This window comes from Myxine glutinosa, chromosome 8 (assembly GCF_964187855.1).
Source record: "Myxine glutinosa chromosome 8, kmMyxGlut1.1, whole genome shotgun sequence".
Classification (NCBI taxonomy): Eukaryota; Metazoa; Chordata; class Myxini; order Myxiniformes; family Myxinidae; genus Myxine; species Myxine glutinosa.
In genome coordinates, this window is record NC_136268.1 from 99,459,136 (window position 1) to 99,481,805 (window position 22,670).

At 46.1% G+C, this 22,670-nt stretch overlaps 1 protein-coding gene across 7 annotated transcripts in view; it reads right to left on the reverse strand.

Moving 5' to 3' along the window:
• Window positions 1-22,670, reverse strand: part of RNPC3 (RNA binding region (RNP1, RRM) containing 3) — a 72,180-nt gene that overhangs the window by 43,069 nt on the left and 6,441 nt on the right. For all 7 annotated transcript variants that reach the window (XM_068124930.2, XM_068124929.2, XM_078783575.1 and 4 more), the window contains exons 4-8: window positions 20,092-20,225; window positions 11,712-11,798; window positions 10,237-10,348; window positions 3,436-3,504; window positions 3,035-3,216 (exon numbers count right to left, since the gene is read on the reverse strand). In XM_068124930.2, coding sequence (XP_067981031.2) covers window positions 3,035-3,216; window positions 3,436-3,504; window positions 10,237-10,348; window positions 11,712-11,798; window positions 20,092-20,225 — 584 coding nt within the window. The remainder of the gene's footprint in view (window positions 1-3,034; window positions 3,217-3,435; window positions 3,505-10,236; window positions 10,349-11,711; window positions 11,799-20,091; window positions 20,226-22,670) is intronic.

The following is a 22,670-nucleotide window of genomic DNA, read 5'->3' on the forward strand; positions in this document are numbered from 1 at the left end:
TGCGAGGAGAGCTCGGCGGGTTAAGTACCAACCGAGAATGAAGGTGTGGAGGTTGAAAGAGGTGACAGTGAGGGAGGCATTAAAAGAGAGGCTGAGTAGGGTAGAGGATGATGTGGTTGAGCTTGAAAGTGGTTGGATGTCAATGAAAGATAGTCTGTTGGGAGCCGTTGGCGAGGTATGTGGATGGACAAAAGGACCAACAAGGCACTCGGAAACATGGTGGTGGAATGATGAAGTTGGAAAGAACATTGACGAGAAGAGGAAGAAGTTCAAGGAGTGGCAGAAGGCAAAGGGTATGGGGGCAGAAAAGGCAGAGCATGAAAGTTATAAGGCAGCCAAGAAGGCTGCTAAGAAAGAGGTAGCAAAGGCACAGGAGACATGTAGGAAAATGTTTGGAGAACGCTTGGATTTGGAAGAGGGTCAGAGAGCGGTATTCAGGATTGCAAAGCAGATAGCGAAAGAGAGGTGTGATGCGATGGGGGTGAGTTGCTTGAAGGATGAAGTGGGACAAATCGTTGTGGACCCAGATGGAATTAAAGGAAGATGGAAGAGATATATGGAAATACTGTTGAATGCAGAGAATGAATGGGATGGCAACATAGAGAGTAACCCAGTTTTAGGACCGGCAGAGAAGATAGCCGAGAAGGAAGTTGAGGAAGTGATAAAAGCAATGAAGAGTAGAAAAGCGGGAGGGCCGACGGGAGTTGTGGGAGATATGTTGACGGCAGCGGAAAATTGGGGTGTGAAGAGAATGACAGAGATCTGCAATCTGGTGGTGAAAGAAGGCCGCATTCCAGTGGATTGGCTCGTATTGAGCAATAAAGTTATCGGAGCATGGAATGAAGGTATTGGAAAGGGTGTTGGAGAGGAGGATAAGGAAGAAAGTGAAGATTGACGAAATACAGTTTGGATTTATGCCAGGAAGAGGAACGACAGACGTGCTTTTTATTGTGAGGCAGTTGCAGGAGAAGTATATGGAGAAGAGGAAGAAGTTGTTTCTTGGGTTTGTTGATCTGGAGAAAGCATTCGATAGGGTTCCACGTGAAGTAGTGACATGGGCATTGAGGAAGTTAGGAGTGGAGGAATGCTTGATCAGAGTGGTGATGGCAATGTACAAAAGAGCGCGCACAGCTGTAAGGACGAAGGACGGGAACAGTGGTGAGTTTGAGGTGAAGGTGGGAGTGCATCAGGGGTCGGTACTAAGTCCACTACTATTTGTAGCTATGATGGAGGTGCTGGCTCAGAACGTAAAGGAGGGTTTACCGTGGGAGTTGTTGTATGCAGATGATCTGGTGTTGATTGCAGAAAGTATGGATGGACTGAAGGAGAAGATGAACAAGTGGAAGGAATGTATGGAGACAAAAGGTCTGAAGGTGAATATCGGAAAAACGAAGGTGATGGCAAGTGGTAAAGCATGTGGTGAGGTGGAAAGAACTGGGAAGTGGTCGTGTGCTGTGTGCAGGAAGGGTGTCGGAGTGAATTCCATTCAATGTACAATGTGCGCTGAGTGGGTTCATCAAAAATGTAGTGGTTTGAAAGGGTCATTAACCAGTGTGGTAGCTACATTCAGGTGTAAGGTGTGCACAGAGGGAGCTGCAGATGGAGGAAATGTTGAGTTGGATCTTGGAGATGGCGTGAAGCTGGAAGGTGTGAAAACATTTTGTTACCTAGGAGACATGCTGAATGGAGAAGGTGGATCAGACTCGGCAACGGTTGCTCGAGTGAGATGTGCATGGAAGAAGTTTCGGGAACTGAGTGGCATGCTGACGAGGAGGGTAGTGTCGTTGAAGCTGAAGGGAAAGGTGTATGCTGCATGCGTGAGAAGTGTTATGATTTATGGGAGTGAGACATGGGTAATGAACGTAGAGCAGCAACGAAAGCTGGAAAGGGTGGAAATGCGAATGGTTCGGTGGATGTGTGGAGTATCGTTGAGAGAGAGGAAGACAAATGATGAATTGCGAAAGATGATGGGAATAGAGCCTGTGATGGATGCTGTGAAGAGAAACAGGTTGAGATGGTTTGGTGATGTGTTGAGGAAGGATGAAAGTGACTGGTTGAGAAGAGTGATGGAAATGAATGTTGAAGGAAGTAGAGGACGGGGAAGACTGAGTAAGACTTGGCTAAAGATGGTCGAAGAAGAAATGCGGGCAAGGGGGTTAACAAGGGGAGATGCAGAAAATAGGGCAAAATGGAGAACATTGTCATGGGGACCGCAAGGCTAACCCCCACTCTTGCAGGGAAAATGGCCTTAAAATGCCTGTTGTTGTTGTTGTAGACCACGTAATATATTGCCTCAAGCTCAGTCTTTCACGTGCCTTTCTGCACTCCAGGCATGCTGTCATGTGCCTTTTTCTCAGAAGTGGCTTCTGTCTGGCCATTATGGTAGGTGCTTGCTTGCTACCTTTTTGTTCTATGAATCTAAACTTTGTAACTCTTGCATGATTTCTAGCATACAATTTAACTTTAAATAAAGCGTTTTTTTTCTCTCCATATAATGAATACAACAACAACAACTGTTGGGCCTGTGTTGTTGTTGTTTGTTGTCATATAATGAATGCTATTTCCATTTTAACCATTGCTGATGTGGTGATGGACAGTTCTTTTGGTAGACACCATATGACTTGGGCAATTCCAAGCCAGTTATGATGTTGAAGCTCTTTGAGTTGGCTTTTTTTTTTTCTTTTTTCTTTTTACTCCAGTGTTAAGCCAAACGATGTTCCTTCTAAAAACATAAAACCCCGACTAGGTTCATAATCACATCGATTTGGCTGAAAGCTGACAGCCAACCTTCACAGCATTCATGGAGAGTTGGAGGAGAGTCAATAGAGAGGTCAAAATCATGGAGTGAAAATGAACAAGCAGGGTCTTTCACAGCCAGTCCCAAGAAAGACAAAATATTGTAGATTTATATTGCAGACCTGCCTTGATGACTCACCCCATGTCCTGCCATGTCTTTGTACTCGTACATGAGACCTTACAAGAGAAAAAGGAGTATAAAAAAAAAAGTGAAATATTAACAACAACATGATCAAACCTTTGTGACTCTTCATCGTCCTCACTTTCCAGCTCAGACTCTTCTTCACTAGATACATCCATTTCAACTTCTTGCGGAAACTCATTTGACTGTCCAGGTAAAGGAGGCATTTCATGGGAAGGTCCTTCTCCAGTTTGATTTTCAGGGGGCAGCGGTGGTGGAAGTGGAGGTACGAATTCCATCTGCAAACAGGTCAGTACAATGAAATAACTCAATTTCTGAATGGAAGCGAGATGGGAAAATAAGACACGAGCTGTATAAAAAGAAAGAAGGATTAAGCAAACAAACCTGTTTTGACATTAAACAGATTTGCATTTATACAAAGCATAGACATGAAAATAAAAATAAAGCAAGAAAAATGTCAGTCACAAAATGTGAACAGCAAAAGGAATCATCATTACCAGCTGAAGTTGTGTCATAGGAGGGCCAAAAGGAGCTGGCAGGTTCATCTTGTTCATAAGATGAAGAACCTGAAATAAAAAAGTTCTTTATCCTGAGCTAATTTCTATAACATTGTTCAACTATTATTCAGCCATTAATAAGAAAACAAATAAGCACATATCAAAACATTAGTGGTAATACAAAATGACAAAACTTGTCATCAATGTTGAATGACAATAACGTATCATCATGTCATGCCTCTCTGTCAGATTTTCCCCAGACATTATCAAATGTACAGTACCTGTATGCTGTACAGGAGATATGGTTGAGGTAAGAGGAGATCGAGTCGAGAAGACATCATCATGCACGATAATTCCATTTTTGGTTTGTATCAGCAGCTTGTAAGGCATGCAATATTAGCTCTTCTTTCACGAACCAACTAGACAGGCCCAATATGTTTGACTGCAGTTGTTTTGGGTTAGAATTTGGTATTTGGCCAGGGTGTCAGCAATAACTTGCCTGTTCTTCATCAAAACACAACAAGGGATCTTTAATGTCCACCAGCAATCATTGCTAGTAGACGAATGCCCAGCTGAACATCTTATCAGACGGGCATAGCACTTTTTGATTTGCAGCCGTTTGCAAACCACCAGCCCACCAGTTTATATAATTCGGTTGAGCATTGAATCCACACGAGACGACTTAATAGAGACAACTCAAACTCTAAAGAAATCTTGAGACAACTCGATTCACATCTGCACCATGCTTACAGAAATGAACGAGGCGCACAAGCACTCGCCGATGAACCAGAAATATGAGGCTTTCTTCCTCCAACACTCCCATGACAACATACATCCATTCACCATTGTTGTTTAATCTCCTTGTGATTCAACCCAAATCTACAACTACATACTACACCCACGTGACTTTCGGTAACAATTTGAACCTTCGCCATGAACACTGCTCGGAGGAGGTTGGGAGGAAGGAGGGGGGGGGGGGTCGATATACCAACCCCCATGGGTATCCAGGTATCATGCAAAGTTTAGTAGAGATCAGCTAAAAATTGAATGAGTTAGTGGAGAAACAACCCAATTTATCAGAGGACAGCAAGGTTGAAGTGAATGTTGAACATTGATTGAGTAGTGCGCTTATTTATGTCAAGTTGTTCTTTTTTTTCTTCTTTTTTTTCTTTTTTTTTAAGTAATGAAAAATTTAGCAGGTAAACAGAAAGAGAAAAATCACTGAAAACAATACAGAAACACACACTGGACACCTGCTGCCACAGAAAATCGACACATAGGACAAGGACAAATCAATCTTGTTCATCGTCGATCAAAGCTTTACTGAAAATTCAATATACCCTCGGACCCTACTATTCGCAGGGGATATGTTCCTGGAAAATCAGCGAATAGCGAAACCCACGAATAGCGGGGCATTGTTTCAATGACAAAAGGGGGGCTAGGTTCCCGAGTAACGAAAATCCACGAATGGCGAGGAAAAATCCACGAATAGAGGCAAAATCCACGAATGGCGAGGCAAAATCCACGAATGGCGAGGCAAAATCCACGAATGGCGAGGCAAAATCCACGAATGGGAGGCAAAATCCACGAATGGCGAGGCAAAATCTACGAATGGCGAGGCAAAATCCACGAATGGTGAGGCAAAATCCACAAATGGCGAGGCAAAATCCACAAATGGCGAGGCAAAATCCACGAATGGCGAGGCAAAATCCACGAATGGCGAGGCAAAATCCACGAATGGCGAGGCAAAATCCACGAATGGCGAGGCAAAATCCGCGAATGGCGAGGCAAAATCCACCAATGTCGACGATAATCCGCAAAAGTTTTATAAATACCATATGTGAAGCCAACAGCTCGTGAAAAAATATTTTTGCGCCCCTGAAAAACAGAGAATTCACGGAACACGGCCGCAAATAGGAAAAAACCCCCACAAATTAGCAGAACACGGCCACAAATAGAAAAAAAAAAAAAAACATTTCACAGAACACGGCCACGAATAGAAAAAACCCAAGGATTCGCGGGACACTTCCGCAAATAGAGAAACAGGTCGCATTTTATCACCCGCAAATACGCGAATAGCCGAACCGCGAATAGCGCAACTGCAAAAAGCAGGCCCGGACAGTAGTTTAAAGAGGATAATTTTAAGTTTATTATCGTGCTTATGGCACCAGGTAAGCCTGGTGTTGGCTTAGCGGTTAGGGTGCCAGCTTGGCATCCTAGGATCCTGGGTTCGAATCCCGATCGATCGCTGAATTAACGCCAGGGGGGTTGACTCAGCCTGTCATCCTTCCGAGGTCGGCAAATTGAGTACCAGCTTGCTGGGATGAATGATCACGGTGTGTACCCCGATTTAGAATAGGTACACCATATCCCTGCACATCGTAAGAGGCAACCAAGGGTTGGCGTCAGGAAGGGCATCCGGCCATAAAAACATTGCCTCAAACAGGGAACCATGATTGTCATGGGGCCCGCAAGGCTAACCCCCGCTCCAGCGGGGAAAATGGCCTTAAAACGATCATTCATTCATTCATTCATCGTGCTTATGGCATCTTATACACCAAAACCATACTTGTAGATTGCCTCAATAGCATTAGCTTACATTGAGGTAGTGAGGACTATATCAGTTGAGTTGCAATACAACTGGGCGGGGAAGTGAAATTGAGGGTACGGTGTGGATGTATCATGACAGTGAAGCTGTGCAAATACCACATAGCAGATGAGAGAAAAATGTCATTTCAACATACCGTATATACTCGAGTACAACACGATCCCATGTGTAAGTCGACCCCAACTTTTTGCCCAAAAAGTCAGCTATTTTGCATATATCCCGTGTATAAGGCGGCCCCAGTTTTTTACCTAACATATTTTCGCAGGTGCATCCTTTGCACGTGAGCCAACCAACAAGCAAGACTAGAAACATCGCTAGTGTGCGCAGGACTAGGCATTTCTAGGAATCACGAACCAGGAAGTGGTGTCCGAGTTATTTTACCGGTACTAGTCTCTGTCGCCGATCAAGACTCACTTCCTTATTGAAAATGAATCCGAATGTATTTAACCGTATAATTGTGTGAAAAGAATGTTTACATAACCGAATGCAAATGTATTTAACCGGTTTTGCTATAAAGACCCTGCCTGTCAGGTTAGTAGAAATAATAACCCGTCAAGATGCCGAAGCAATCAAAATACACTGCTCAGTTCAAGCTGAAAGTCGTCGACTATGCGAAAAAGACAAATAACTGTGCTGCTGCATGAGAGTTTGGGGTTTCCGAAAAGATGGTTCGAGATTGGAGGAAGATTGAAACCAAACTGCAAACCATGCCTAAGAAAAAATGGGCAACCGGGGCAAGGCGTGAATGTGGCCGGAGTTGGACACCAAAGTAGCAGAATGGGTCCAGGAGCACAGTTGGAATGGATACATCATAACCAGAGGAGCAATACAAATGTATGCCCTGAAACAAGCCAAGAAAGACAGCATTACATAATTCAAGGCGAGTGCAGGGTGGTGTACGAGGTTCATGAGAAGACACGACTTGGTCCTGCGGCAGAAGACCAAGATCACACGACTCCCGACGGAACTCGACGACAAGATCACGAACTTCCAGAATTTCGTTATTTGACACTGGCAGAAGAATGGTTACCAGCTGGCTTGTATCAGCAACATGGACGAGACGCCAATGAATTTCGACATTCCACCCAACAAGACTGTGAATAAGATTGGAGAAAAGACTTCTTGTGAAAACGACGGGCCACAAAAAAACCCACTTCACAGTTGTCCTGTCCTGCATGTCAGACGGTTCCAAACTTAAACCTATGGTCATCTTCGAAAGAAAGACAATGCCGAAAGATAAGTTCCCAGCCGGTGTGATCGTACATCTTCATCCAAAAGGTTGGATGGATGAGATTGGCTGTAAAAAGTGGATAAAGGAGGTCTGGAGTTCCCGCCCAGGGGGATTACGAGAGAAAAACCTATTGGTGTGGGACATGTTTAAGTCTCATCTTGTAGACTAAGTAAAACGTGCTGTTCGATCTCAGAATACGGATATCGCCGTTATCCCGGGAGGAATCACCAGCATCCTCCAACCCCGAGATGTTTCGCTAAACAAACCCTTCAAGGACAGTGTCAGACGCATGTGGAAGGAGTGGATGATAGAAGGAGAAAAGACATTCACGAAGGGGGGAAACATGCGTTCTCCATCACTGCCCACAGTGTGCAAGTGGGTTTGTGATGCCTGGGCCCAGTTGGATAAGGACATTGTTGTAAAATACTTTCTGCCGAAAGTGCAGAATTTCGAATGCTCTTGATGGAACACGAGACCATATCCTATGGAATGACGGTGATGATCAGCAAAGTGACGATGATGACACGCCCGTCGAGGACTGTGATGATCGGTATGAGGATATGGTGCAGACTAGTGACTGGCAGGAACTATTCGGGGAGAGTGATGATGCCGAAAGTGACTTTGAAGGTTTCCGCTTTCATGGACTTGTGTAATCCAACTTCAGCTCAGTGGTGCCATCCGTTTACAGTTACATGACTTATCTTTCACACTGTACTGTACCACATTTTCATTTTGTGCTGTCATTTCGTCGTCGATGCTTGTTTATCTCAATCATTATCCTGTTGTATATTTTATCATTTATTTTATCATGTGAGACTGAGAAAATAAAGTTGCAACAAAGTTGTAAATAAATTTTATATATTCAACTTAGGTAATTTCTGGTCTTATTTGTCATTTTTGACCTACCCAGACTGTTTCCTACGATTTTTTTCCCTTGTTTATGACCTGCAGAATTATTTATGACAAATCATGACTCGTGCACAAGACCACCCCCAAAATTTAGGCCATGAAAATCATCTTAAAAAATCGACTTATTCTCGAGTATATAAATCTCGATACTCGAGTATATAAAAATAAACAAGCGTTACGCCTAGGTCCCCCGTCGGTGAAGTGATGCGAGTTGACAAAGTGGAAGACGCAAGGTGGCCATCTTGGATTTTGACGTGGCGAGCCAATTTTCAATCGCGTTCTTCCTTATGCGTAAATACACCCACACACCAGATTAGAAGTTAGTAGTTCGTTTATATTTCAAGATATTTAGCTCACAAGGTTCAGACATATATATGGTGAATGTATGTGTTTTGTATTTATTTATGTGAATGTGTACTTGTATATAATTAGAAGTGTCATTAATCAAAAAGGCTTAGGCACTATAGAGAGATTTTTTTTAAACTCCAAAACAACAAACTTAAAAAATTTGTTTTTTGGATGTTTTGCCTAGAACACTCCCAGGCACTCACTGATGAACCTCTGAAAAGTTTGACGAAGATCCGTTCAGCCATCTCTGAGAAAAATGGTGACAAACAAAGACAGACAGACAGACCAACGGCTCTCTTTTATAGTAGATTAATTTTCCTTATTGGGTGTAGGGTGTAGGTAAGGGAGTGTTTTAGGCACCTACAAAAAATAGAAAAAAAACAAAAAACAATGATTTCTTCAAAATGCCAACAGGATTAGAACATCACCGGGCAATGCCGGGTTCTCCTGCTAGTATCGTACTATAATTCATCAAATGTCCATCCGTCTGTTCGAAGGTACCGCAAAAACGGCTCAACCGATCGAAACGATATTTTGTGTGGATAATCCTGGGATCTCCAGGAGTAAAATAGGCTATTTAGTTTTTCCAATTTCAGCTTTGGTCTCCAGTATTCTCAGGTTTGGACTCCCGCATAACATTCACGTTTGCATAACGTTCATTGTGACGATGTTCTCATTGTGACGATGTATGTGTTCACGGTAGTGTTTGACATGACGGTGTGAACGTAATTTCGTAATGTTTTTCGTTTCGTAATCCTTTAATGAATGTTTAATGTTTAATGAACGTTTAATGTTTAATGAACGTTTAATGCCCTTCGATGTCCGGGGCCGCACGCACGCTACACTGGACGGGCCAGCGTGTACCTTGCCCTTCGCCGTCAGGCTCGGGTAAACCGCTGAGCCCCATCCGTGATGGGGACTGGGGCTTGAGACAGTGTCCTTCATTAAAAGTATAATAAACGCCGTCTCCATCGATCTTGCCAAGGCCGTAACAGCCGTAACGGTTAATCTCCACATGAGAGAATTCCACAAAGCTATTTGGGCGGTGAATACGCTAACAGATCGCTGTCTCCATCGATCTTGCCAAAGCCGTAACAGCTATCGGCTCAAAATCCTTTTAACTTTTGATTTGGTACAGTTACACGTATCGGAAATGTGGTGCACGTATCGGGAGTACATACGACATAGCGATTGTGAACACTATTATCGATCACGATTCACGATCACGATCATCACGATCATAGTGTATCGATCACGATTTGAAACACAATGGAATAATATTTACCGATATGAACAGTGATGTGGCTTTTATTGAAATTCTAAAGATACTGTTTAGATTTTGATGATTTGCGTGTAATATGATTTGACGGATGTTTATATGAATCATTTAAAATAAAAAAAACCTTCAATTTCTGATATTTTGCCTTTTCATTTCGGCTTCCCAATTGAAGCCCCGCCCATAGGGCGGGTACCGTTGCTAGTATTATACAATGGAAGGAATTAATGGAATGTTGATCAAGGTATGCTAACCATTGTGGAAAGCAAGGCGAAGCTGACGTTTCAGGCATTATCCCTTCGTCAGAACCCATTTTGCTCCACCGAATCGTTAAGGCCGAAAATGTCAGCTTCTCCTTTTTTTCCATGGTGGTTAGCAAACCTCAATCGCTGTACTATTGATTTCATTCAGAAATTATGTATCAGTCACCTGTTCGTAAAACAGTGGCACTCCGATAAGTGCGTTTGAAATGTTCACCAAAGTGTTATTATTAACAGGAGGGTACTTGTACTTCAAGTGTGGGTTCCTGGGAAAATTCAACCTGGAAAACAAATTCAAGAAGTCAGACGTACGAGTTATCAAATGTAGTCACAGTCAAATAAAAAAAAACGAGAACAACACTTCGACGTCACGACGTCGACTGATATGCCTCCGCCCACTTTATTACATTATTATAATACTTGTACCAAGTTTGATTTAAATCCATTCAGCTGTTCTCAAGTTATTACATTTTTACCTGACATGACCTCTGACCTTTGACCTCTTGACCCTAAAATTTAATCAGTTCATGCTTACATCATTATACATACCTGTACCAAGTTTTAATTTAAATCCCTTCACCTATTCACAAGTTATCACATTTTTACCTGACATGACCTCTGACCTTTGGCCTTCGACCTCAGGAGCACAAAATCGAATCAGTTAATCTTGACATCAGCACACATATTTGTACCCAAGTTTGAATTAGATCCCTTTAGCCGTTCTCAAATTATAAAGCTATTACACACTTTGACCTTTGATGTTTGACCTCTTGACCCCAATATCTAATCACTTAATCTTTGCATCATTATACATACCTGCACCAAGTTTAAACAAGCGTTACGCCTAGGTCCCCCGTCGGTGAAGTGATGCGAGTTGACAACGTGGAAGACGCAAGGTGGCCATCTTGGATTTTGACGTGGCGACCCAATTTTCAATAGCTTTCTTCCTTATGCGTAGATACACCCACACACCAGATTAGAAGTTAGTAGTTTGCTTATTTTTCAAGATATTCCGCTCACAAGGTTCAGACATACATGGCGGCCGCCATATTGGATTTTGACGTGGCGACCCAGTTTTCAATAGCGTTCTTCCTTATGCGTAGATACACCCAGACACCAGATTAGAAGTTATTAGTTCGTTTATTTTTCAAGATATTCCGCTCACAAGGTTCAGACATACATGGCGGTGGCCATCTTGGAGTTTGACGTGGCGACCCAATTTTCAATAGCGTTCTTCCTTATGCCTAGATACACCCACACACCAGATTAGAAGTTGGTACTTTGCTTATTTTTCAAGATATTCCGCTCACAAGGTTCAGACATACATGGCGTCAGACATACATGGCGGCGGCCATCTTGGATTTTGACGTGGGTTGCACCCACACACCAAATTCGAATGCGGTCCTTCGCGTATGCACGCACGCACACACGTACGCACGCCCGCACACACGGACGGACACACGGACCGAGAGGAAAACCATAGTCCCCCTTTCGCTCCGCGGTGCGACGGGGGACAATTAGATCCCTTCAGCTGTCTCAAGTTATCATGGTAACGAAAACCTATCACAGACGGACGGACAATCTGAAAACATAATGCCTCCGGCGACTTCATTGACGGAGGCATAAAAAGGCACGGTGGTGTACCCAAGCTGTGGAGCAATTGTGTCATCTGGTGGCAAACTCTTCCCTTTTTGCTTTGATTGCCGATTTGTCACCTCTTTCTTTTCACACCTGCAACAAACATGAAATGTAAGACTTTAGGTATTTGATCACACAATCAAAATGAGCAAAGCAAATCAGACAATTGAACAGACATGTGCAATGAGTTCCATGTATTTTTGCCTTTGTTACTTTTTCAATTTTTGTGTGTTTCACCATTACAGTATTCTCCCTTTTCTCCCAGTTAGTCTTCTTGACTTTTAACCCCTGAACCTTGACCCTATCGTGAGGGGTCAAAAGGAGTCAATCCCTCCCCACACATTCCTGATCTCCGAGTCCGCTCGAATGCACGCACCTCAGACTCACTCCCACCCTACGTCGAACTATCCTGTCCATGCCCCTATCCTGTCCCCCTCTTTTGCTCTGATGAAGAGTTAATGTCCGAAACATCAGCTTCTACTTGCTTCCCATGGCATTTAGCACTTTTGATCAACATTCTGTTGATTCCATCCAATGATCTACCTATCTGCCAGTGCAGATCACATTTACGAGACAAACTAGTTCTTCATTCAACAAGAGTGCAAGCTGCCTGCAGGATTTTGAACTGAAGGAGCAGCAAAAATTAGATTCCCTCAGCAGATTTGAGCAGGCAAAGAAAGAATGCTTTGCATGTCCGATTCAAACGGCTGTGAAGAGAGAACGTTATCTGCGGGCCGGGGTTATAGGACAAAGCCATCCGTAGCCTGCATGCTTTTTCCATTCCTTCAAACACTAAAACCATTCGCAGTATGTGCCGGATGGCTGGACTGTTGCCAGAGTTTTCATGGCCCCATCTAGCACCAGTGCAGGGAGAAAGTGCCAGCATGTACAACACCACCATGCAAGCCCTTTGAGGAGGAGTATGCCTGTGCTGTATGCAGATTACTTACCAGAGGAAGGTTACAATGCCAATGAAACTGGGCTGATTTAGAAAAAAAAAAAAAAAAAAAAAGCTTTCAAGATGTATCCGGCGTGGGAAGAAATGGCAGCACTTGGTTTTAAATCATCAAAATAAAGACTTGTTCTATTTGCTGAAGGCCAACAATGAAGACGAGAAGAAGATGGTAGATTTATCCACTGTGAAAGACGAAAAGGGGATGATGTTTCAGGCTTTACCCTTTATTGAAGCGAAAGAGACAGAGAGAGAGAGAGAGACAGAGAGAGAGAGAGACAGAGAGAGAGAGAGAGACAGAGAGAGAGACAGAGACAGAGACAGAGAGAGACAGAGACAGAGAGAGAGAGAGACAGAGAGAGAGAGAGACAGAGAGAGAGAGAGAGACAGAGAGAGAGAGAAAGACAGAGAGAGAGAGAGACAGAGAGAGAGAGAGACAGAGAGAGAGAGAGACAGAGAGAGAGAGAGACAGAGACAGAGAGAGAGAGACAGAGAGAGAGAGACAGAGAGAGAGAGAGCCAGAGAGAGAGAGAGACAGAGAGAGAGAGAGAGAGAGAGAGAGAGAGAGAGAGAGAGAGAGAGAGACAGAGACAGAGAGAGAGAGAGAGACAGAGACAGAGACAGAGAGAGAGACAGAGACGGAGAGAGAGACAGAGACAGAGAGAGAGAGACAGAGACAGAGAGAGAGAGAGACAGAGACAGAGACAGAGAGAGAGACAGAGACAGAGAGAGAGACAGAGACAGAGAGAGAGACAGAGACAGAGAGAGAGACAGAGACAGAGAGAGAGACAGAGACAGAGAGAGAGACAGAGAGAGAGACAGAGAGAGAGACAGAGACAGAGACAGAGAGAGACAGAGACAGAGACAGAGACAGAGACAGAGAGAGACACAGAGACAGAGACAGAGAGAGAGAGAGAGACACACAGACACAGACACAGACAGAGACACAGAGACACAGAGAGACAGAGACAGAGAGAGAGAGACAGAGACAGAGACAGAGAGAGAGAGAGAGAGAGAGAGAGGAATAAAAACTGCAATCAGCAAGTAAGAGGGTTGGGTGAGGAAGAGTTAATGGGGGTAAATAAGGATCATGGGTTAGGATGGGGAATGACCTATCAATGGTGCACTGCCTGCTTGAAGCCCTGAGGGAAAAGTGAGACAGAACAGCCTCTGGAAGGCGTTTCCATCGACAGGAGAAACGAAGAATTAAATAATTGATGTGTGCAGTTGGCCTGGATTTTGGAAGTTTAACCAGGAGGGGGTTACTGGAGGAAAGCATGCATGCTGGAGATACTAGGAAGGGTCGGAAAACAGAGAAAACAAAGGGAAATATTGAAACCTGTAAATAAAACGGTTGGGTTAGGAAAGGTGAATGGGGGTAATGAAGATTGTGGGTAAGGATGGAGGATGACAGGAGCTGGCTGTGCAACACCCGTTTGAAACCCTGGAGGAAGAGTGGGGATGGCACAACCTCTGGGAGCCCTTCCACATCCTGAGGAATCAAGGAATCAAAGTTGAGATGTACTGTCTGCTTGGATTTTGGAGGATTAACTCAGTCGTGGGTTACTGGAACAACGCGGACATCCTGGAATTGCTGGGGAGGCTCAGAGGACTGACAGCAGATGGAGCTGGACCATTTCTGGCAATTCCCTTTATCAGAGCTACGTTTCTGGCATGACCCTTCGTCAGAGCAACAAAGGGTGGTGCCCAAAATGTCAGCCTCACCTTTGTGTCACAGTGCTAAACTTTCTCAGCTCCCATTTGCTAAATAGATAATTTACACCTCAAACTCCCCGCTAAAAGTCCAATAATTAAAATACTAGGTGATTAGTGTAGTGAAATCGTATCCGTACTGAACCCGGGTGGGGATGCTCGCTGCTCGCTGTCATTGTTGTCCCCACTAGGGGCGTGACTATAAGACCCGTTGCCGTGTCAGTGCTCCGAGACTTCTCCCTTGTGACATGTTACATCGGTAGCCTCGTTAATGGTACGCCTTTATAGAATATCTAGCTTGCTTGCATTGACTGATATGAATGGCTTTATGAGATGTCGCATCGTATGCTTATTGTGTATTTCTACTTACAGGAATGATGTGATGATCTAAATGCAATTAAACCAAACCGTTGGACTAAAAGTTGTGCGGACCTGAATGGTTTTCCACAACACTTAATTGCATTTATGATCTGCTGACATGGCTGGCAACAAGACGTTGACGGTGTCCATTTTCAGCGCCGACCCACAAGCCACGGACGGAGGCTTGCAACTCAAGCACTGGCTCAAGCAGCTGGAGCATCTCTTTAATGAGCCTGATACCGCTCCGACGCCTGCCGCGAAGCTAGCAATATTACACTCAAAAATCGACTACCGGGTCTACCACTCGGTCGCTCAATGCACGACGTATGATCTTACCGTCGCGGAGCTCAAGCGGCTTTATATAAAAGAAAAAAGCCCTGTGTATGCGCGTTATTTGCTGCAGACGCGACGGCAGCAACCCAACGAGCCTATGGATCATTACGCCCAGGAGCTCCGGCAGCTCATGCTGGACAGCGCCCAGCCACGGACTCCCGAGCAGGCTAAAGATGATCGACTTTTAGATGCCTTCATAGCAGGGGTCTCCTCTCAGGAACTACGTCTCAAACTCTTGGAGAAGACCGACCTGACCTTCGCTACGGCGGTTGAGCAAGCGACGGTGTATACTGAAGCGCGGATGCAATCGAACGCCTATGATCGCACGCGCCTTTTGGCGGGCACCTCACTACACGCCCGGCCGGAGAGGACCACTGACGAGGACGTGGATCCGCCTGCTGAACTCCGGGATGCTCCGGAGGATGACCCTACCCTGACAGCTGCCGTTACGACCAGCAGACCCAAGGCCTTGCGCGGGGCCGCATGTTTTTTTTGTGGAGGGCCTCGTCATGCCCGAGTCGTGTGTCCGGCACGTGACGCTATTTGCCATTTGTGCTCGCTAAAGGGACATTACGCGAAAGTTTGCAAGAAATCGGCACGCGGCTCGCGGCCCTTCGACACGCGCAGCCGCGGTCGCGCAGGCGCGGCAACCTTGAACGGGCTTGTAGCAGAACCCACGAGCCCAGCGCCTTACCCGTCTTCGAAGGGGAGGGCCCCTCGCTGCGGCCCGCTGGGCGCTCAGACAACCTTGACTGGCGCCACCGGAAAGCCACCACCGTCTCATTCTCCATCGGGGACAAAGGCCGCGTCCTTGGCCAAACCTCGAGCCACGCAAGGGAAGAAACAGCTTTCGAATACTACGGAAGCCTCTTGTCAAAGCGACCAAACGAAAAAGGCGATTTCGAATACTACTACGGACGCCTTTTGTCAAAGCGACCAAACGAAAAAGGCGATTTCGAATACTACGGAAGCCTTTTGTCAAAGCGACCAAACGAAAAAGGCGATTTCGGCTACAACGGAAGCCTTTATCTGCCAGGAGTGTCAAAAGGCGATGTCAAATACTACTGAGGCCTTTTCTCATCGGATTTTGAATCGCGAAACACCGGAATGCTGGGGAAAGTCCTCTGATGACGATAATGGATTTCCCATGGTCAACGCAGACTCCGGCCACGATCGCAAAACTGCAGCTGGTGTAGGATCCACCCGCGAGGCTGGTCCGACCCATTCGGGGGGCTCAGTCCCGCTCCCAGCTGCCTCGTCTGGCCTGGCTCAAGCCCTTATTCCCCTTATGGTTGAGGGCCATTGTGTTCAGGCCTTGGTGGACACCGGATCTACGGATAGTTTTATCGACCAGCGACTTGTGCTCAGGCATGGATGGCGGATCGGGCGGTCTACACGACGGATCTTCATGGCATCCCAGGGACTCCGGCTTAGCACAAAAGGGGAATGCCGATTGAAACTAGTGCTAAAGGGACGGGTTTTCCCTGATGTACACCTTATGGTTTTACCCGCATTATGTGCTGATATTCTGCTAGGACACGATTTTCTTAAGCTGCATGGACGTCTGGTAATGGAGTTCGGTGGGCCTGACACTCTTGTTGTGGGGGCGGACGACGCGCTAACGGTGTGCGCCCTAGCGCAAATGGACGTCCGTCCGCTTTCGCTGTTCCCCAATCTAACCTCCGACTGTACCCCTGTCGCGGTAAAATCGAGACGCTACTCCCGCGCGGACATGCAATTCATTGCGGACGAAACGACACAGCTCTTGAAAGACGGCATCATAGAACCTAGTAGGTCACCGTGGCGTGCTCAGGTCTTAGTGGTGCGCAGTGAGGCCCACCGCAAACGCATGGTAATCGACTATTCCCAAACGATTAACCGCTTTACACAGCTGGATGCCTACCCCCTTCCGGGGATGGACGCGCTAGTGCAACAGGTGTCCCAGTATTCGGTCTATAGTACTCTCGATCTCCGTAGTGCGTACCACCAGATCCCTATCTCTAGGGCGGATCGTATCTATACCGCTTTCGAGTCGGGGCAGCGGTTGTACCAATTTACACGATTGCCCTTTGGGGTGACGAACGGGGTCGCTTGTTTCCAGAGGGCCATGGATGACCTCGTTGCGCGGGAGCACTTAACCGATGTTTTCGTCTACCTCGATAACCTTACGGTTTGTGGATATGACCAAGGGCACCATGACGCTAATCTGAAGCGCTTCCTTGAGGTCGCGCAACGGTATCACTTAACTATGAACGAGGATAAGTGCCGATACTCCCTACGCACCATAGATCTTCTGGGGTACACCGTGACCCATGGCTCTGTCTCTCCGGATAAGGAACGTCTGCGACCTTTGCTCGACATGGCCCCTCCCTGCGATCGGGCTTCCCTGAAACGCGCCCTTGGGCTGTTCGCCCATTACTCCAAATGGGTGCAAAATTTCTCCGCGAAACTTCGCCCCCTTGTGGCCTGCGACACCTTTCCCCTGAGTTCGGCCGCATTGACGGCCTTTGAAGGACTTAAGACCGACATCGCCCGAGCCGCCGTAGCAACCATTGACGAGAGCGGCTCGTTCGTCCTCGAAAGTGACGCCTCGGATCAGGCCATCGCGGCGACCCTCTCCCAAGGGGGACGTCCCGTGGCTTTCTTTTCACGGACTCTTACCTCCGCTGAGCGGCGGCACTCGTCCGTTGAAAAGGAAGCGTATGCGATCGTCGAGTCTATTCGGCGATGGCGCCCGTACCTACTCGGGCGGAGCTTCCAAATCATCACGGACCAGCAAAGCGTTGCGTTCATGTACGACACCTTACACGCCCAGCGCATTAAGAACGAGAAAATCACTCGCTGGCGTATCGAACTCGCCGACTTCTGTTACACCATCAAATATCGCCCAGGGAAGGATAACCAGGCCGCCGATGCCTTATCGCGCCCCACTACATGTGCTGGTATCACCTCGTTGGAGGGCCTACGGGTGCTGCATGCTACTGCGGGCCATCCCGGCGTAACGCGTTTCGTTCATTTCGTGCGGAGTGGGAATCTCCCTTACTCGATTGACGATATCCGCCGTATCTGTCGCGACTGCGCTATCTGCGCGGAAATCAAACCGCGTTTCTATAACCCCCCTATGGGGACTCTGGTGAAGGCTACACGCCCGTGGGAACGCTTGGCGATGGATTTCAAGGGCCCTTTGCCGGTGTCGAGCGGCTCTCGCTATCTGCTCACTATCGTTGATGAGTACTCACGATTCCCCTTTGCTTATATGTGCGCGGACATGACTGCTGCCACGGTGATGCGTTGCTTACAGAACTTGTTCTCAATGTTCGGTTACCCGGCCTATGTCCATACCGACCGGGGTGCAGTCTTCTTGTCTCAGGAGGTGCGCGGCTATCTGCTCCAAAACAACGTTGCGTCTAGTTACACCACGCCGTATAGACCCCAGGCTAATGGGCAGATCGAACGCTTCAACGGGATTATCTGGAGGGCCGTCATGCTCCATCTCCGGACCCACGGCCGGGGCCTCGATAAATGGGCTTGGTCGCTACCTGCGGCGTTGAACTCAATCCGGGCACTCCTGAGTACGGCAACTAACCAAACTCCCCACGAGCGTCTTTTCCACCACCCCAGGAGCTCGGGGTGTATACGGTCTTTGCCCAGTTGGCTCGCTGGGCCCGGGCCGGCCTACCTTAAACGGGCAGTTCGCGCGAGCAAGTACGACCCCCTTGTGGACAAAGTGCAGATTCTCCAGGCTAATCCTGAGCATGCTCGTGTGATGACGTCTGATGGTCGTGAGACTACTGTCTCCGTTCGTCATCTTGCCCCTTGCGGGGTCGACGACCTTAGTAGGGAATCGGACGAACCAGTCGAACCCGTCTATGAGACTATGACCTCTCCCGACGCTCCCATCGCCGACAGTCCACCGACCCTCCCCCCGTCGAGACTGCCCGGGTCCGACGACTTGGCGTTACCCCCTTCATCACCCGACCCTGTTGACGCCTCTGACACCGGGGATACTGGGTTACGAGACGCCGTACCCGGGGAATTTCGAACGCGTGCTGGCAGAGAAATTCGCCGCCCGGCCCGCTACGGTTGGGCCGACTAATACTCCGCGCCCATGCTGACGCTCACTCGCTTTTAGCCACGCGGCCGTATAATTCTGACGGGGGGGGGTGAATGTAGTGAAATCGTATCCGTACTGAACCCGGGTGGGGATGCTCGCTGCTCGCTGTCATTGTTGTCCCCACTAGGGGCGTGACTATAAGACCCGTTGCCGTGTCAGTGCTCCGAGACTTCTCCCTTGTGACATGTTACATCGGTAGCCTCGTTAATGGTACGCCTTTATAGAATATCTAGCTTGCTTGCATTGACTGATATGAATGGCTTTATGAGATGTCGCATCGTATGCTTATTGTGTATTTCTACTTACAGGAATGATGTGATGATCTAAATGCAATTAAACCAAACCGTTGGACTAAAAGTTGTGCGGACCTGAATGGTTTTCCACAACAATTAGTACCCCCCTCCAATGCAGCAATAGATCAACAATCATCATTCATGTATACATCACCTGCCTTTTAACTACCACCTCCCCTGCCCCCCCCCCCCCCTTTCCCGCTACCCCCACAACACGACCCCGTACATACATAATAGATCACCTCAAAGACGGTGAAAAATAAACAGTTTTAACAAGAGCGAGAATTGCTTTGCAATACATGTCCCCCACCGATGTGATAATTTCTAAGTCCAAAAAGGGAATAACTCTGGAAAATTGATGAAACGCCCTGAAACTCAGCTTGTTCTGTTACTTATAATAATAAAGCCATGTACCAAGTATCAAATATGATAAAGGGTATGGGGGAAAAAAGTTTTTAAAAAACTGAACAGATTGACAGCTAGACAGAGAGAAAACCTAATGTCCCCTCCAGTGAAACCGGTATGGGACTAACGATGACCCCCCTTTTTTGAAGATGGTAAGTTACTGCTGATCCAGCTCTAATGTGACAAACAGTATTCAGATAATTGAAATACACAGACCTTTGGAGTTGTTCTTTATCTGCTTCGGGAAAATCAAAGCATCTGTCTGCATCTGTCTCAAAGCTTCCGCCTTTGACATACTGCACGACCAGTGTGTGACCGAGAACCTCTAACTGATGCAATCTTCCCAATGCCTGGTGTAAGAGCAGGGGAAGAAAATAACACACATTCCTCGAGATATTAATGGGAAATAAATCAACCAAAATTCGAGGTAAAATTAACAGAGTGCAGGGGAAACAATGTCGATACCAAGATCAATTAATTCATTGTATAATATGCAAACAAGAGTAATATTTCCAAAAACTATATTACAATATTGTAATATTGTGACATTAAACCCACTGACTCCACTGTTGCTATGCTTGCCCATTCCTGAATTGATGGGAGAGGCTATTGTAATTTGGCTGTGTCAACAAGTGTTCCACGTCTGCAAGCAGATATGGCACATATCGTTCATTCTCAGAACTACTGTAGTGATGTAATCTATAGACCGGTGAGGTTCCAAACTGTTAAATGCCCAGTATTGTTCTGTTTGCAACAGTTAAAAACCGAGTACACGCCAGGTCCTGGTGCACTATTCTGGAATTTTTGTTCAATCTCGGAAGATTTAGCCGGACCATGGAACAGGAATGGTTCTGGCAGTCCTGTGCAAGGAGCTTTATATGTTATCACAAAGGCAGATCTTCCTTTTTCAGAGGGGAAATGAGGCACGGCAGCAAAAAGCAAGCATCTCTGTGCTGAATGGTTCTCCAAAATTACTTATTTCACCTCCAAATATAACAATGAGCTTCAGTTATAAAGGTGACAAAGTGCTATTCTTGGCTGACCATGAGTTTTCCTGAAACTCAGCAAACAATCTGGCCAAGCGTGCAGTGTGTGAAGCCTGTATTACAATAAAGTGTAAGGAGTTAAGAATAAAACAGCATATCTTACAAAGGAATGATTAAATTTGTCTTATCTTCCAGAAAGTAATGATGCATGTGGTCAATCGATTGCACAGGCAGTTTTAAAAGAGTGCTGTCCATTGTGCATCCTGAAGATGTTTGTAATCCATTGCAAAATAAAGTGAAGAAATCGTTTTTCTAAACCCTTCAATTCCATGGCTAATGACTAATGAAAAAGACTTTGGCATATACAGCCATTCATAACCCAACTGATGGGTTAGGAATGGTTAATAGGGGTAATGAAGATTGTGGGTAAGGAGAGAGAATGACAGAAGCTGGCGGTGCAACACCCATTTGAAGCCAGGACCAAACACAATATTACGATATTCTAATGTTGTGACATTAAACCCACCAACTCCACTGTTGCTATGCTCGAACAATAAATAAACCAGAGCGAAGTTGATGGTGCGCCATCACAAATCCCCACGCTTTCCACCTAAAGCAAAGTTGACAAGAGTTACGCCTAAGGTCCCCCGTCGGTGAAGTGATGCGAGTTGACAAAGTGGAAGACGCAAGGCGGCCATCTTGGATTTTGACTTGGCGACCCAATTTTCAATGGCGTTCTCCCTTATGCGTACATACACCCACACACCAGATTAGAAGTTAGTAGTTCGTTTATTTTTCAAGATATTTCGCTCAAAAGGTTCAGACATATATATGGTGGTGGCCATATTGGATTTTGACTTGGCGACCCAATTTTCAATAGCGTTCTTCCTTATGCCTAGATACACCCACACACCAGATTAGAAGTGGGTACTTCGCTTATTTTTTCAAGATATTCCGCTCACAAGGTTCAGACATACATGGCGGCGGCCATCTTGGATTTTGACGTGGAGACCCAATTTTCAATAGCGTTATTCCTCATGCGCAGACATACCCACACACCAGATTAAAAGTTAGTCGTTCGTTTATTTTTCAAGATATTTCACTCACAAGGTTCAGACATATATATGGTGGCGGCCATCTTGGATGTTGACGTGGTGACCCAATTTTCAATAGCGTTCTTCCTTATGCCTAGATACACCCACACACCAGATTAGAAGTTGGTACTTCTCTTATTTTTCAAGATATTCCGCTCACAAGGTTGACATACATTGCGGTGGCCATATTGGATTTTGACGTGGGTTGCACCCACACACCAAATTAGAATTCGGTCCTTCACTTACGCACGCATGCCCGCCCACACGCACGGACGGACGGACACACGGACGGAGGGGAAAACCATAGTCCCCCTTTCGCTCCGCGGTGCGACAGGGGACAAAAAATGGCAAAAAGTTCCACCAGGAATGACAATATCAGATTTCAAGTTTTAAAACATAGGGGCAATACCCCTGGTGCTCACCTGGTGGAATAAACAGTACACTTACTGCACTGACTAAACGTATTTTAAACCAATTTCAATGGCTGCGAGAAGACAGGGCTGCATGTAGAATCATACTAACATAATCATAAGGTTTTTTTTTTTGTTTTGTTTTGTTTTGTATACAAGATCGAGGCTCGTGAAAGAGCTAACATTAATCACACAAAAAGTCAACCGACACATAAAACACAAAATAAGGGGAGCGGAACAAAAGATGGGGAGAGAGGGGGAAGGACACAAACACAACATTTGAGAGCAAGGACATCGAGAGAAAT